This window comes from Ursus arctos, unplaced genomic scaffold (genome assembly GCF_023065955.2).
Source record: "Ursus arctos isolate Adak ecotype North America unplaced genomic scaffold, UrsArc2.0 scaffold_6, whole genome shotgun sequence".
Taxonomy (NCBI): Eukaryota; Metazoa; Chordata; class Mammalia; order Carnivora; family Ursidae; genus Ursus; species Ursus arctos.
This window is the reverse complement of record NW_026623078.1, coordinates 51765134-51781216: the sequence shown is the minus strand read 5'-3', so window position 1 is coordinate 51781216 and position 16083 is coordinate 51765134. Positions and strand designations below refer to the sequence as shown.

The 16083-nt window shown below is 44.4% G+C and overlaps 1 protein-coding gene across 4 annotated transcripts in view; it reads left to right on the top strand.

Annotated features, from left to right (window-relative positions):
* Positions 1–16083, top strand: part of ANKRD46 (ankyrin repeat domain 46) — a 190784-nt gene that overhangs the window by 125559 nt on the left and 49142 nt on the right. The window contains exon 6 of one of the 4 annotated variants that reach the window (XM_057308123.1): positions 5840–5974. The exons of the other annotated variants lie outside the window; for them this stretch is intronic. Coding sequence (XP_057164106.1) covers positions 5840–5928 — 89 coding nt within the window. The 3' untranslated portion in view covers positions 5929–5974. Of the gene's footprint in view, positions 1–5839; positions 5975–16083 lie in introns of those variants that run through there. 4 annotated transcript variants of the gene reach the window in all.

Below are 16083 nucleotides of genomic sequence, written 5' to 3'. Positions count from 1 at the left end.
CCTGCGGGAACCCTGCTGAAATCATGACACCTCAGCAGTGAGTCAGCGGCAGGCTCTTCCTTCTCACTTCTAGCGGGTGCCTCCTCTCTCCATATTGGAGTGTGGTGACCTGAGCCCTTTATTTATGCAAAAACTATGTGTTCTCTTTCATCTGTTGGAAACCATGTTCCTAAAGCATTCACCGGATCCTCTGACTGTATCAGAGCGAGGGGGGCTCAGGCCTCTCTCTCTGGGGGAGCTCTGCCGACACTCACCACCTCCCCCTTTCTGGGCGCAGGCCTCATAGCCTCAGCCATCTGAGCTTGGCCGGGGGTCGACCTTCACCACCGGGGCCCCTGGCATGCTTCCATGGATGGGCCCCCTTTAATTTTTTCCATGTTGCCCCCACCGAATGCCAGGAACAAAGGAAAGTTATATTACCGAATGTATTTTAGAGGAAAACCTCCCAAGATTTTTTTTCCATCTTGCAAATATTTTGGGAATGTCTGTGCTGTCAAGACTGTGAAGAATGTCTGCTTCAGCATCCGTCAACAGCATTTAAGAAAATCGATCTCTGATGTGGTGAATGTGGAAAGTGGAATCTATGAAGGAGAAGTAGGGCTCTTCTTTTTGTGAGAAAAACCACTGGAGCGCATGTGTGCCTAGCAAGCCGCTGGCACCGCCGGCCGGAGCCCTTCCGTCCCGGCCCACCCCTTTCTGTGCTTCGAAGAGGTGCTCAACGTGGGAATGCTTATTTATTTGAGCAGAGATGTGTCAAAGTTGGATTTTTTTTTAAAAGTGTGGCTGTTGAGAAAGTTACGTGAACATCATCTTTAAGCTATAGTGGAGAATGTGTGGTCTTTTTCAAGTATTGGGTATTTGACAGAAAAGGGACACTAGGGTCCTAGCGTATGGTGTCGGTCGAGGACCTCGTGCTCAATCCCCGAGGCCAGCGTGGCTGTAGGCACTCAGGGAATGTCTGTGGCTGAGAGTAAAGAAATGAGAGAACTGGAGGGTGCCCACCAGGCAGTGAGTGATCCGTGCCTCACCTGCTTTTCTCTGCAGGGCGATATCAGGCAGCCAAAAAGACTCTGGATGTGACATGTAAATTGAGGATGAAAATGCAACAATGGAGATTTGGGGGAGAGTTAGCCATGAAAACCCTCCGTCCTGGTCCACTCAGGTGACTTTCCTGTCCTATTGACTGGGGCCTGCCGGAGGCCCTCTCCCCTAGAGTAGCAGAACTTGAGGCTGGGGTTCTTGAGCAAGTGCTTCACAGAGTGCTCCCGGGACAAGGGGAGTGAGGGAAGCAGGCGAGGGCAGGGGGGTGACTAGAAGGGTGTGGCCTCCCTGAGAAGCTTGGAGAGCACAGATTACACCCCCAAGTTGACCCCACATTGAGGCAAGGGGCTGTCAATAGTCAGTCATGGACAGGGCAGTAGAAGGGGGTGGGTAAGGAGGAGGGGAGCTTGGGGAGCAGGGAGATGAAGTATATTGGCTCTAAAGGGAATCTGGATGGGGCACCAATATCTATTACATTTCTCAGGCCCAAGGTGCAGGGGGCCTACCTGTCAGGCCTTTATAATGTACAAGTTGATTTTTGTAGATACATATAATTTAGAAGAAATTTTAATGTCCCTTCATCTGGAAACTGCCCCCTGCATCTTGCTCTTTTTTTTTCCCCACCACATTTATAACCATCTAACGTGCTATAAAATTCACATACCTTTAGATTTACTAGTAGCTTATTATCTCTGCTCTCACACACTAGAATGTAGGCTCCATGAGGAAGGGCATTTTTATCTCTTTTGACGGATATATCCCAAGAGTAGTTCCTGACACTTAGAAAGTGCTGGGTACATGTGTGTTAATGAAAGGGTATTCTAAGGAACATATTCTGCCGGTGTTCCTCATTTTGTGATGATTCTTTGGGTCCAAAGCAATCAAATTCCGACCTGCATGAAAAAGCAGGGAAGTCTCACATTCTGGAGAGGGATTGATCATAGAGCCCTGTGAGTCTCAGATTTCAGGGTGTTTAAGAACCATGTGAGGATCTTGGTCCCCCGACCCAGAGATTCTGATTCAGTGGTTCTCAAAGGGGCCTAAGAATATGCACTTTAAAAAAGCGTGACCATTGATTTTGATGTAGGTGACCTGAGGCACGTACTTTGAGCAACACTAATGCAGTCTGAAACACTGGTTCAGACAGCTATTAATAGCTTCCCCAGAGTTGCTCAGCTGCAGGGTTGGGGGTTAGACCTGGCTCTTCTCACTCTCCGTGCAGCATGTTTTCCACTCAGTCTCTCTTAGGATATGTTTATAAGCTTTGCACGTACAGTGATTACCATGGGAACATAAAGAGCGTGATGAAATCCTACCACTCGAGCTGGGCTTTGAGGCATCGGTGGAGAGCTGTCTTCAGGAAAATTTGGCTTCACGATGTATTGTGGCCTGTACTGCCCCTGTGCTCCCCCAGATTCTTTCAGAATTGCAAAGGTGTTTTGCAATGTCCTGATGCCATCTCATTTGACAGGAGGGAACACAGTGAGAGCCAGGAGCCAGGGTTCTTGCTCAGCCTGATTTGGGGCATGTACTAAAGAGACACAGGGGTTGTAGGAAAAATCTGGAATGAGGTCCTGTGGTTTAATGCGTGGGGAAGAGCTTCAGGGTGGCTCCAATCGAATACATGAACTGATTCGAAGTCAGTAAGCTAAAAACTGAGCTGTCATGAGGAGGAATTTCACTGAGACTGAATGAATGAAAGAAGGAATATTGGTTGAAAGACATTTCAGTTAAATTTTTTCTATTGACCACAAATCCTCTGGTTGTAAGCATGGGCCATCCTCAGAAGGAATGTATACTTGGGATGGAGGTTAGATTCCAGAGGGACAATGGTGGTTGATAAGTTACCACTCAAGAATAAATCCTTAAAGAATTATATTACCATGTACGGCACGTAGAGAGGGCCAGGTTCTGTTTTAAGATTTATGTATTATCACATTTGATCCTCATGACAATGCTCCGTGGTAGATACTATTATCCCCATTTGACAGATGAGGACACAAACGAGTAAGTTCCCTAAATTCACACCCTTCCAAAGTCTTTGAGCTAGGACTTGATTCAGGCAATCTGGGTCCAGACCTAGGCCTTGAAACAACCACTCCTCCCCCAGGATCTGAAATCTAACAGGCAGCCTTCTGTCTGCCGGAGCATGGCCCTGAGGGTTGATGAACCATTTAAAAATGGAAACTGGAACACAATCGAACTGCTTATATTTGTGTGTGTGTGTGTGTGTGTGTATTCGTGTGGAGAGGAGGAGGGAAGCACCGAGAAGGACTGAGGAGCACAGAAATACTGAGGATGGATTTCAAGCTTTTCACTCTGGAGTTGTAGGACCTAAATTCTCTCCTCCTCTCCTCTTTGACGTAAACAGAAAGTTTACAGTGCTCATTACTGCGTCCGCCACATGGATTCTTTTCTGGGAGAGGAGCTGGAAGAAGAAAGAGGAGGGAGTTGCCATCTGGTTTCCCAGAGGAGGGAAGGCACTGGGTTGAAGAGTGCAGTTTCCCTCGATGGTCATCGTGCACTGTGCGGCCTGCACGGGGCAGGAGCATCAGGACTGGGGAGGGGCTCAGTCCCGAGCCCAAACCTCTGTGGGTTGCAGCTGGCAGCTTCGGGAGGAATCATGTGGCCTTGGCAAGAAAGGCTGCACGGAGGAGGAGAGTGTGAGAGGTTGGCTTGGGGGAGGAGACAGCTGTAGGCCAGAAACTAAAACTGGAGCTGGTGACAACAGCTTGGACCAAACCTCAAACCAGAGAGCAGAGAGCCTTATTTTCATATATTTGCCACCAGGTAGAGGCTGTGTGAGTAGGGATTTTTCCAGAATTCATCCTAACTGGAGAGAGGCTAGAGGTGGAAGAGGAGAGAGAAGCAGGTCTAACTCCTGTTGGTGCAGAGCTCCTCCCCGGCCCTTGTGTTTAGTGATATGACCCTCTGCTCTGTGAGCCCCGACACCCAGCTGGCCACATTCACTGTTGTCATTGTAGCTCAGTTCTTTCCACCCTCTGCCATTTAATGGTGAGCAGGCAACTACAGATCTACACGACGGGTGTACTTTAGGCATAAATAACATGGCTTCTTGTTTGTTTTTTTAAAGATTTTCTTTTTAAGTAATTTCTACACCAACGTGGGGCTGGAACTCATAACCCCAAGGTCAAGAGTTGCAGACTTCACCAACTGAGCCAGCCAGAGCCCCTTGTTTGTTTTTTATTTTCCAGTTCTCTGTTTTTGAAGAGTGAAATTGATTTTTTCTTTCAGGCAGCACAACGCTGAGGGTTTAGAAAGGTTTTTGGTCTGGGAAATGTACAACTGACATGAAAGAGTTTATCAAACCTGATAGTACATTTTGGCCATTATGGGCTAGACTCCAGAGCAAAGGAGGAGGTACTACCTGATGCCAGGTGACAGCCAAAGGTACTCAGGAGGGGTGCCTGGGTGGTTTGGTCGTTAAGTGTCTGCCTTCGGCTCAGGGCGTGATCCCGGTGTTCTGGGATCGAGCCCCGCATCAGGCTCATCCGCTATGAGCCTGCTTCTTCCTCTCCCACTCCCCCTGCTTGTGTTCCCTCTCTCACTGGCTGTCTCTCTCTCTGTCAAATAAATAAATAAATAAATAAATAAATAAATAAATAAATAAATAAATAAAATCTTTAAAAAACAAAAAAACAACAAAAAAATAAAGGTAGTCAGGAATCAGAACTGGGGCTGGGGCCACTCTGGAGGGCCAGAACAGTCAGGCCAAGGGGTGGGGTCCTGGACTCCTAGTAAATCCCCTAGAGGGGCCACAGGGTGTGACGGGGAAGGCTACGTGGGGCAGACTTAGCACGCCTACAGGGTCTGCTCATGCGCACAGCTCCTTGAACGTGCTTTCCCTTGTACTTTGATAACTGACCTTCCCATCTTGCCTCTGGAGGTGCCTGCTTTCTGCTTGCTTGCCTCATTCATCACTTTCTAAATGGGCGCGACCTCTTACGCACTAGTTAAGGGCTCAGGTCAACGGTTCAGGGGAAAACGGCTCAAAGTGAGCCTGGGCTGACACTCAGCAGGTGCACACGGGTCTGGAGTACCGGTTGTTAAACACTTTGACCATCATCCCTGTCAGAGCATTGACCCTGGAAGGGTCATTACATTCAGCCCGAGAAGGTGCTGGCACTGTGGAAGGCCAGCCGAGGGGCAGGTCACTCACACCCTGCCCCCCTCTCATCTTCAGAACGACCCTCATCATCCACATCATTTCAACTGCTATTTTCTTTCTCTCATTGTTCTTCTCTTTCTCTTTTTTGCCTGTACCGTTGGATACAAAGTGAATGAAATATGGTTCTAATGTGTCTCGACTGCATTTCACCTTGATCTTTATTCCTGTGTACGTCCAGGCCTGGGCTTTCCTGCTGGCTGCTAATCCGTGGCTCACGTCAGACCCTGTCTGCTTGCCACTAACCCACCCATGTCCGCACTGTTAACACCAACGCAGGTTAGCCTATTTTGAAAACAATGCTGGTAACAACATCCTTCCACTTCGTCATTCTGTAACATCTAGACCCAGGAAGGGACACCTATCTCCCGTTCACCAAAACAAGTTTCAGATTCCCCTCATGAGCACTGTGTGTGACCATTCATCACTAATAGATTTTGGTTACAAGTAGGGTTGCCAGATTTAGCAAATTAAAAAAAAAACAAACCCAGAATATCTAGTTAAATGTCAGTTTTAGATAAGCAACAAATAAGTTTTTAGTATAAGTATGTCCTATGCAACATTCAGAATCTGTTTATAATAAAAAATTGTCTTGTTTATTTGACCTCCAAGGTGAAGTGGATGTCCTGTACTTTATCTGGCAGCCCTCGCCACAAGTCCTCCAGCAAGAGCGGCAAACTGGAACGTATTGGCTTAGCTAGCTGAGACGTCTAGAGGCTGGCCTGCCTTCAGCACAAGCTGGGGCCGGAAGTCCCCAAGACCGTGCCTGTATTCTCAGGTAAGGGTCTGTCCTTGTGCTGACAAGATAGCTGCTGTCTTCCAGCCTCATATTCTGAGTTGACAAAAAGAGAAACGTTGGTTTTCCAAAGGCTCCCCCTAGATGACTAAGATTCATTCCAGTGAGGTCAGATTAGGTCACGTGGCCACTACGAAGCCCATCTTTGTGGTCAAGGAAATGAGATACGCTGATGGGTGTGGGCTGGGGCCAGTTCTCCCCCTGGACTTGGAGGAGCACATCCATGCAGACGGCACAGGCAGAGAGCGAGCTGTGGCTGGTGAAGGGGAAAAGGACCCTGGAAGGCAGATGATGCACACCCACCCCCACGTGAAATCGGAGCGAGCGCTGGGTGGTGGTCTTCGTCTTCTGCAGCAGCCTGCGAAGGCCTGGAGGGAGGGAATGTGGAGAAGCCCAGGGCAGTGCCAGCAAGCCGCTGCCCCATCCGCTTCGAGATCTGTGTGGCTTCACTCTCTCGCCCCTCTTCCTGGCTTCTAGCTGTTCCCCGGTTTGCCTTGATTGAGGCAACACCTGAGACAGTTTAAGAATGTTCTGGACAGGGGCACCTGGGCAGTGCAGCTGATTAAACTCTTGGTTTCAGCTCAGGTCGTGATCATGGGATGGGGCCCTGCGTTGGGCTCTGTGCTGGGTGCAAAGTCGGCTTGAGATTCTCTCTCTCCCTCTGCTCCACTCTTGCACCCATGATCGCTTGTTCTCTCGCTCTCTCTCAAATAAATCTAAAAGAAAAACAGTATTCTGGACAGAATGTTTGTATCCTCCTCCCCCCCCACCCCAAATGCATATGTTAAAATCCGACCCCCACGTGGCTGTATTTGGAGATGGGCCTCTAAGGAAGTAATGAATCTTAAATGAGATCACAGGACGGGGCCCTAATCTGATAGGATTAATGTCCTTTTAAGAAGAGACACCAGAGAGCTTCCTCCCACCCACACTCCCCCTCCCCCCAGCACACAGCAAGAAGGCGACTGTCTATAAAGCCAGGAAGAGAGCTCTCACCAGAAACTAAATTTTCTGACACCTTGATCATGGACTCCTAGACTTTACAACTGCGTGTGTGTGGGTGGGGGGGGGGGGGAACGTCTGCTCTTTAAGCCACCCTGACTGTGGTATGTTCTTGTGGCAGCCCGAGCAGACTCACACAAGGACTCTGGCTGAATCTTGGAAGGGCAACTATATTTTCACATAATGCTACTAACAGAAAAGGTTTTTCAGGATGTCAAATGACCCAGAAAGACATGATCTACCAGAAGGCTTTTCTGTGTATCTGTTTGCAAGAACAAATGCTTTAGGATGCTGTTAATCCTTAACCTGAGTTTACTTTTTAAGAGACTGCCTCAGATTTGTTAAGTATTTTTAAATGGTACGGTTTAAAGGATTGTTTCTTTTGAAAATCAAATATGGGAAACTAGGAATTCCTCCAACAGAGGTTCTGTGTAGAGAACTAAATGAGGAAATTAACCACCAATAAGTGTATTAACCAGTATTTTTCTTTAAATAAAAAAGTTTAAAGACTAAAAGCCTAAGAAATAAAATAGAAGTTTATTTCTCTTTCATATGAAAGAAGTCTGGAGGAGGTAGTCCAGAACTGATATCTTCATAAAGGCATCAGGGATCTAGCCCTCTCACTGCCTTTCTATTCTTGGCATAGTGTACCTCATGATCCAAGATGGCTGCTTAAGTGCCAGCCATCATATCTGCATTACGGCCAACAGGTAGGAAGAAGGGACAAAGAGCATTTAAGGACATCTTAAATTTATATATGACACCTTCACTTACATCCCATTGGCCAGAACTTAATCACATGTCCACATCTATCAATAAAGGAGCAGGGAAATGCAGTCTTTATTCCAGGTGGCCTTTTCCCCAGGTGAAGATTGGCAGTTCTATTAGTAAGAAAGAGAGAATGGCCATTAGGGGCAAATAGAAATCTTGGAGCCACAGACAATTGGAAAACTTTTCATATTATAATGAGGATGAAACATTAGAATGCTTTTACAAGAGATATTTTAAAGTAAGACTTTGAACAAAGCTACCAAACATGACCAATCTGTAACATTCCAGGTTTTCTTCCTACCTTTGTTAAATTTATCATTTTATATAGTTATGGTCAATGTCTACTTGTTACTTGGGTGGTTATAATTAAGTGTTATTTCATATAAACATTGCAATATGGTCATAATTCACATAGTTGTAGTTTTAATATCCTATCATGTTAATTTAACAAAGTTTTAAATAGTGGATGTGGGATAGATGAAATGAGAGTGGTAAAATGTTGATAATTATTGAATTTGCTTGATGGTACAGAAGGTCCATTATTCTGTTATCTCAACTTCTATGCATCCTTGAAAATGTCCATTCTAAAAGAGTTTCTGTATGTATCATAGTTTCCCTAGAGAAGACAAGTATTGAAAGAAGAGAATAGACTGCTAGGTTTTCTTTTTTGCAGTCAAAATACTTAGAGGAAAGAGAAAAGATAGTGGAGAACCCCTTGCATTTTCTTCTATCTCCCCTCAAAACTTAAACAAATTTCATTCAGAAGGTTGGTTGTAATCTATTTTTGTTTTTATTTTTTAAGATTTATTTATTTTTATTGGAGAGAGAGAGAGAGAGTAACGGGAGGAGCAGAGGGAGAGGGACAAGCAGGCTCCACACTGAGCACCCAGTGAGGGGCTTAATCCCAGGACTCTGAGATCACGACCTGAGCCGAAAACAAGAGTTGGATGCTTAACCAACTGAGCCACCCAGGCGCCCAGGTTGGTCTCAGCCTAAAAAAGCTAATCATAAGACTCTCCTGTTCAAGACCAGTGATACTGTATTGTACTTTAGGAGGATTGGTTTCAACTTTCATAAAGTTGTCCTTGTCAGGGGTGCCTGGGTGGCTTAGTCGTTAAGCGTCTGCCTTCAGCTCAGGTCACGATCCCAGGGTCCTGGGATCAAGCCCCGCATCGGGCTCCCTGCTCAGTGGGAAGTCTGCTTCTCCCTCTCCCACTCCCCCTGCTTGTGTTCCCTCTCTCGCTGTGTGTCTCTCTCTCTGTCCAAAAAATAAATAAAATCTTAAAAAAAAAAAAGAAAAAAATGTGTAGAGAGGTGTTGTGCATGATTCAACCCCCACCCCCAACATTTATCGAGAACCCATTCTGAGTTCTGGGGATACAGAGATAAGTGAGACCATCACGGCCCTCAAGCAGCTCATAGTCTGTTGGGAGAAGCAGATACATGAGTAGATGGTTATAAAATAATGTGGTTAGTGTACTGACAGAGCTGTACACAGCCTGTCATGACTATACAAAGCATATTCATAAAAAATGGTTCACTTTGAAAATGTTGCCATCATTGAAAGAAACTTAATACAGAGCGGTATTATACAGTTAAGTATGTTCCAACTATGACCCCACTAACACAAACTATAAAGATGCTTTTAAAACAAATGGAATTTGCAAATGTTAATATATTCCACATACTTTAAATAGTAATATGACTTTACCACAAATTCCTCAGTGCAATCAGAAGAAATGTGATATTTAACGAGGAAAGGCCTTTAACGAAGTCACTGCAAGATAAGTTATTATGTAACCTGATGCTCAAATTCACAGAAATTTTTTTCAAATAAAAATTATAGATTTAAATTGTTAAATAAGTCTTTTTGGATATAGCAATGAGTGTAATTATTGGGACAGGAAACATTTGTGAATGAATGAATGGATGGATGGATGGGTGAAAGCTCGTAATAAGGCTTGGTTCTAATCTTGGCTTTGTCACAAAGTAACCAAGCATTCTAGGTAGGTCAACTAACCTCTCTGGGAATTTATTTCTCAATCAGTAAAATTAGGGGGTAAAATGTACTGAGGGTTTGAAACTTTATTTAGCCACATCACCCTTTGTTCCAATGAAGTGTTGAGGGATGGCTTTAAGTGGAGGTGTGTGTGTGTGCATGAGTGCAGGCGCACGCGTGTGTGTGTGTGTGTGTGTGTGTGTGTGTGTGTGTTGCATGTCAGAGGTATATTCTTGGTTTCTTCTCATGTTCCTCCCCGGTGATCTCGGAGTCACCTCCTGCCAGGAGTTTCAGAGAGCCTCTAGTCTGGGGGATCCCCGAGGTCATGTCCCACTCTAACACTGGACAATCCTATTATTGTAAACCATTTAGCCATAGAATGCTAGTTGAGGGAATGTCCAAGGACATACAAGCCCATCTGTGGAGAAAGAAGGTGGAAAAGTGGGACATTTTGAACTGATCAAACCTGGTAGCATGTCTGAGAAGCCAGGAACAGAAGACTGGACCACTTTTTATTCTGATTCACTTTTAGATTAGGTTCTTCAATGATGAGCATATAAATCAAGCTAGGCCCAGACTTAAGGCCTTCCAGAAGAATCCAAGGGGCAATATCACCAGCATGGCAAGTTGGGTTTTCTCAGCCCTCTCTGTTTAATTCTTTCAGCCAAAACACGACAGAGGAGAACTGCAGGCTTCAGAGAGTGGTGCCTATTAATACGGACACAGCCTGCCCTACTGATAACAGATGTGGTTATAATGGGAGCTGAGTGAACAGAAACACATTTCCCCAACTCCAAACCTCAGGCACATTTTTCATCATCTGTAACAGACTGAATGTTGGCTCAGAGCAGATGCTTTCCTTTGCTCCTTTGTGGACATTGCTTCAAGCCTTACTTGGGAAAGGAGAGTCTGAGGTCTCCGCTGGCGAGTGTCCAGGAGATGGTGGGACTGCAGAGTCTTCCTCTCCCTTGCTTATAGGAACTGCGTTGGGGCCAGTGCTACAAAGGCCTTTTTGTTTACACAAGCTTCCCTGAGATAACACTAAGTACACATTTCTCAGAGAAAGGTTCTAGAAAGCTGAGCATTGCCGAGCTGAGCCTTACCAGTCTTATGACTGATGCCTTGGCCAAAACCACCTCCATAGCGCTCAGCCACGAACTTCATCTTGTGTTAGTGCAAAACCACATACTATATGGAAATAGCCTTGAGCAACTCAAGCAATAAGAGACTGAACCCCAAAACTTTACTCTCCCAGAGAAAAGCCACCCACAAGTGATCACTTTGTCAGCCCTGACAGCTTTTCTGGAAAAGAGATTGAGAAATGACCATATGAGGAGTGCACACTAAGTCAGCAGTAGAGGTCTGAACTGAGCTTCTGGCTCTCAATCTTGCACTTAATAAACTAGTACAGCCCCTTCTTTGTACAAATTTACTTCTTTAAAGTGGGGGGAGAAACCATTGTCAACAGTGTGCATTTTATAGGTAAGTTCCAAGCCCCACGACATTTCATCTTCCTCAATACAGCCCTCTGTGCTGAGAGACTGTGTCTCTCTGAAGAGCACTGTAGGCTTCATTTGATCATCTATCAGGAAGGAATCTGATTTTCCAGTGGACTGGTATTAGCTAAAATGCTTGTCATTATATATTCCCTGGAATCTCTATACTTTGTTGGGTCAGCTCTTGTCCTTTCTGGCAGCTGCCAGAGATCATTGTCAGGGAGCTGGAGTTACACCACTGCTGTGAAGTCGCCTGGGAAAGTTCTTGTTCGGGCTGGAATTAAGGCCTTTGACTGGATCACTTGAGCTTTCCCTTCCCTTTGTCCAAACTCCCAAAGTTGGAGCTTGCCAGTGAGTACTGTACCCCATCTGTATCGTGTCTACTAAAGAGCTCTGGACACCCAGAGCGGCATCCTTTAAATATTATGTAGTCTTGAGATGCCTGGGTAGGTCAGTTGTTAAGCATCTGCCTTCAGCTCAGGTCACAATCCCCGGGTCCTGGGATCGAGTCCCCTGCATCGAGCTCCTTGCTCAGCAGGGAGCCTACTTCCCCCTCTGCCTGCTTCTCCCTCTGCTTGGGCTTGCTTCCTCTCTCTCTCTCTCTCTCTGATAAATGAATGAATAAAATCTTTAAACATTGTGTAGTCTGTCTATAGGCAACGTCTACAGTGCGATCCATATTTGGTTATAATATATATATATGCTAAAACTGGAAGGAAATTCCCCAATTGATAACAGTGTCTTCCTCAGGAGAGTGAAAATCTAGATAGTTTTTTTTCCTTTATCTCCTGTATTTTTCAAAATTTCTACCATGAACAGATGTTACTCTATAGCACTATTGCTATGTTACCATATATTAGTGTATTACTCTTATAGTGATATTACTATAAATAATAGTAATTACTATATATACATACTACTATGTTATACAATATTGCTCATAGGAAAAAAGGGTGTGTGTGTGTGCGAGTGTTGAGTGTGATGTGGCTATGAGACCATAACCGACATAGATTTTGCTCTCTAGACAGCTCAGGCTCCCAAACCTAGACTATTTATTTCCTAGAAGACATAATTTGCCTCTATCTTCCAGTTACTCAGAAAACTTTATCAAATTCCCACTTCATATCAATTGTGGAGACAACTTAGGAAATGGTGACGGAATTTTCAAGCTCTTCCACTAATTAGGATGGAATGAGCAGAAAATGATGGGAGCCCTAATCAATAACTTAATTTAAAAATTTTTACTTTTATACATGCTTATCTTCATTGGTTATAAAACACGCTTATTATCAAAGAGATGACCATGGCTGGAACCTTGGTATATTTCTCTTCTTCCACTGAGCTGATGTTAAAAGTTGCCCAGAACATAACCCAGGAATGCAGGCCCTGGGAGATTTCTTTTCCAGTTGTCTTTTCTAGACAGTGCCTTTGAATGTTACTCTCTCAGGACATCAGGAGGACAGCAATGGGGCTGCATGATTTTGTCTTCCAGTTTGCTTCTCTTCAACCCAAAGAAAAGACATTATTTGTATAAAGCTGTCCAAAGAACTCTGGTATTGTGCCTAGATTCTGGTTGTACAAAGATCAATAAGACGGTTTTTTGAGACAAAGTATGAACAAATAATAAAAATACAGCATGCAGAGTACTTTGACAGATATACACTGAGACTGCAGCCAAGAGCATAGCGAGGGAAAACCTAAGAAAATCTTTCACGTGGTACTTCTAGATTTCTCCAGTTGTTGCGTTCATAAGAGTGCTGACTCCTAGAATCGGCCAATGTAGATTTGAGCCCAGTTTTACCAGTTACTTGCTATGTGACAGTAAAAAAAATTTTTTTTTGCTCTAGCTTTCTGAGCCAGGAGGGACTGATCCCATCTTCCTCATAGGGTTTGTAGGGGGATGACTTGAGATATGTCAGTAAAGCCTTGTGCCCAGTGTGCGGCACACGACGAGCACGCCAGAGGTTCTGAGGCAGGACCACCAGTCTCCCGTTCCTGCAGCTCTGTCCCACCAGGTTCCTCCTCATGGATCCCAAACTGACACTCCCTCCAGTCCCCAGGGATGAGAACTTGGAAGTGAAGAGGAAGGCTCTGGCGACTCAGCACGGCCCCCAAGCACGTTAGCTGAAAGACGAAGCAGACGGATCATAGAACTCGAACCTGTTTCCCCAACTCCACTCAGCCAGGGTGGGAGACAGAAGCAGAGGCAGATGGGAACATGGTTTTGAACATGTCTAGCCTATAGTGGGTTCAGGAATAGACACTCAGCCTCGGCCTGGCGTTTGCCTCTGTTGTAAATTTGGCAAGAAAAGGTAATACTGCTGTTGAGTGGCTTAGCAAATATTGTAATGGGCATTAATAATGCCAATTTAACCCTTTTGTTAACTAATATCATTTCACCGGTACTCCAAACACACTATCACCTCACTTGTTCAGATGAAATAGTATCGGGAGGAGAATTGATTTTTTTGTGTGTGTTTCCTCTGGACATTGTGTGAGACACCCTCGTACAGTTTCTCATGGAACTGACACAGGCATCCTGTGAGGTTTGTAGGTATAATACTATCACCCCGACCATACAGAGGAGGACACTGAGCTTGCTGATAGGAAGAGACTTGCCCAACCCACACTGTTAGCAATGTCTGAAATGGGGCTGAACCCTTATCTAACACCAAAGACTGTTTTCCCAACACTTATGCTGTAGTCTGAGTGATCCAGAGCAGTGCCAAGAACCAGGGAGTCCTTTAAAAGGCAGCTAAAGTACACGGCATTGACTTCATGTAGTGAAGAGTATATTTTATTCGTAGGCAATCTCCCAGGACCTTGCTCAGAGGATTTTTTTTCCTGCATAGAGCAGGAGAAATATTGAGTTTCTTCCAAGTTGTAAGTAAATCTTGTTGACTCCCAGTGACGCTCCCTGATAAGAAGGGTTCAGTTCAGACATGCCTGTTGGACCACTTAGATCTTATTTTGTCGTGGTCTCCCCCACACCCCACCCCACCATGTCATTGAGAGTCAGGATCTTATACAGAGAGAGGATAGTTTTTGTGCTCTGAGGATACAAGAGAAAAGGTTCTTCTTGATTCCCAACTGGGAAGAAGTTCTTTGAAACATCCACGAACATGATTTAAAAGTAAAAATATATTCTTTTCCATTCCTAAAAGAATTTATGGCAATTCATTTTGGTATGAGATCAACGACACATACGGATTTTAAAAATTTAAATCTGCGCTTACTTTAACTTCTTTCTTTACTTTCACAGAGCTCTGTGTTGCTCTTGTTTACTTCTTAGTTATTGACCAACAGTAAGATATGATCCTTAAGAGTTCTGCTAGATCCCACAAGGGCGATACTTTTTAAAGCATTTTGAAGCAATGGAGTCATTCCCCATAACATCCATTAGGCCATTTCAGAGCAGATGGGTTTGAGCCCTTAGGAAATCCAGTCTCGAAAAAGAAAAAATAAAATCCAGTCTCATCATAATGGTGAAGAGAAAGCATACCATGTAACAGCTTCAAGAGCCAACAGGGAGTTAGGACAAATGGCCAGCACAGCACAGGCTAGAAAACCAAGACTTTGGGGAGGTAGAAGACTTCAAAAAGTAGCAATAGAGAGTCAGTTTTTTTAAATATCCTCATAGGAGTGTTTTTTCCAAGCCAAAGGTTCATAGGTTAAGTTTAAGTTTTAATAACTTAGGCAGCTAGCAAAGGAACCTTATTAGACTCAAAGTTGGCATTAATCAGAATTTTCCATTAGATCCACTTTCTTTTCTATGCAACACTCAACATGCTTAGACATTAACCAGTTGTTATGAGGACTGTGTGTTTGTTATTATTTTATACCATTAAACTGGGGGCTCTGGGATTATTTTCACAATAAAATTTTAGAAGTGTATAGTTGCCTGATAAAGATCCAACCATGCCAAAATTTGGCATGCCTCGTTTCATTCAGCTCCCTCCCCAGAGTGGATCTTTATTGGGATAATTTGCTATAATGACATTTTATGAGAGAGCAAGTTTTCATGAGACATAATTTTGGAAGTAGGCAGGGATAGCCAGATGTTGTGCTTTATCTTTTGAGTTCCTAAATGCTGTTTTAACTCCACTTGATTCTAATAGTTATTAAGTAACCCTGAAATAAGTGCCAGAGTTTTCTTCTGTGTTTCATAAATCAAAGACAAATGCCAAATCCCCTAAACAAAAGTTATGATAGAAGGGCAGGCACAAAAACAAAAAAAAACCCCAAGGGAACCAAAAGACAATGTGAGCAGGGTAGATTTTTCTGACCCTTTTTTATAAGCAGAGGTGGGGGTCAAGAAGGAGTCCCATTTTTTACTATAATGTATTCTTTATCTATAAAGATGTCTCTAGCAGTGATGAGTCTGAATGGATCCATCCACACATTCTGATCCTGTATTTTTTGTGACTAATGGTTGTTTTGCAAGGTGGCTGCCTGAAACCAAGATGGAGGAGGGGAAAGAGGTGGCCAGAGTAACTCAAGTCCTTGATGCCCCTGTGACATATTATTCAATTTATAGATAATGTGAGAGAAGGGCCATGGTGTCTGAGCAAGCATCTGCTTTTTCGTGTCCTGAAAAGGCCTGAAAATTTGCGTTTTGTAGTCGTGGGCAGGGTGGTTAGAAAGAAAACATGTATTAAAAGTGCGAAGGGGGGGCACGTGGGGGACTCAATTGGTTAAGTGTCCAACTCTTGATTTCAGCTCAGGTCATGATCTCGGGGTCTTGGGATTGAGCCCCGCATCAGGCTCCATGCTGGGTGTGGAGCCTGCTTAA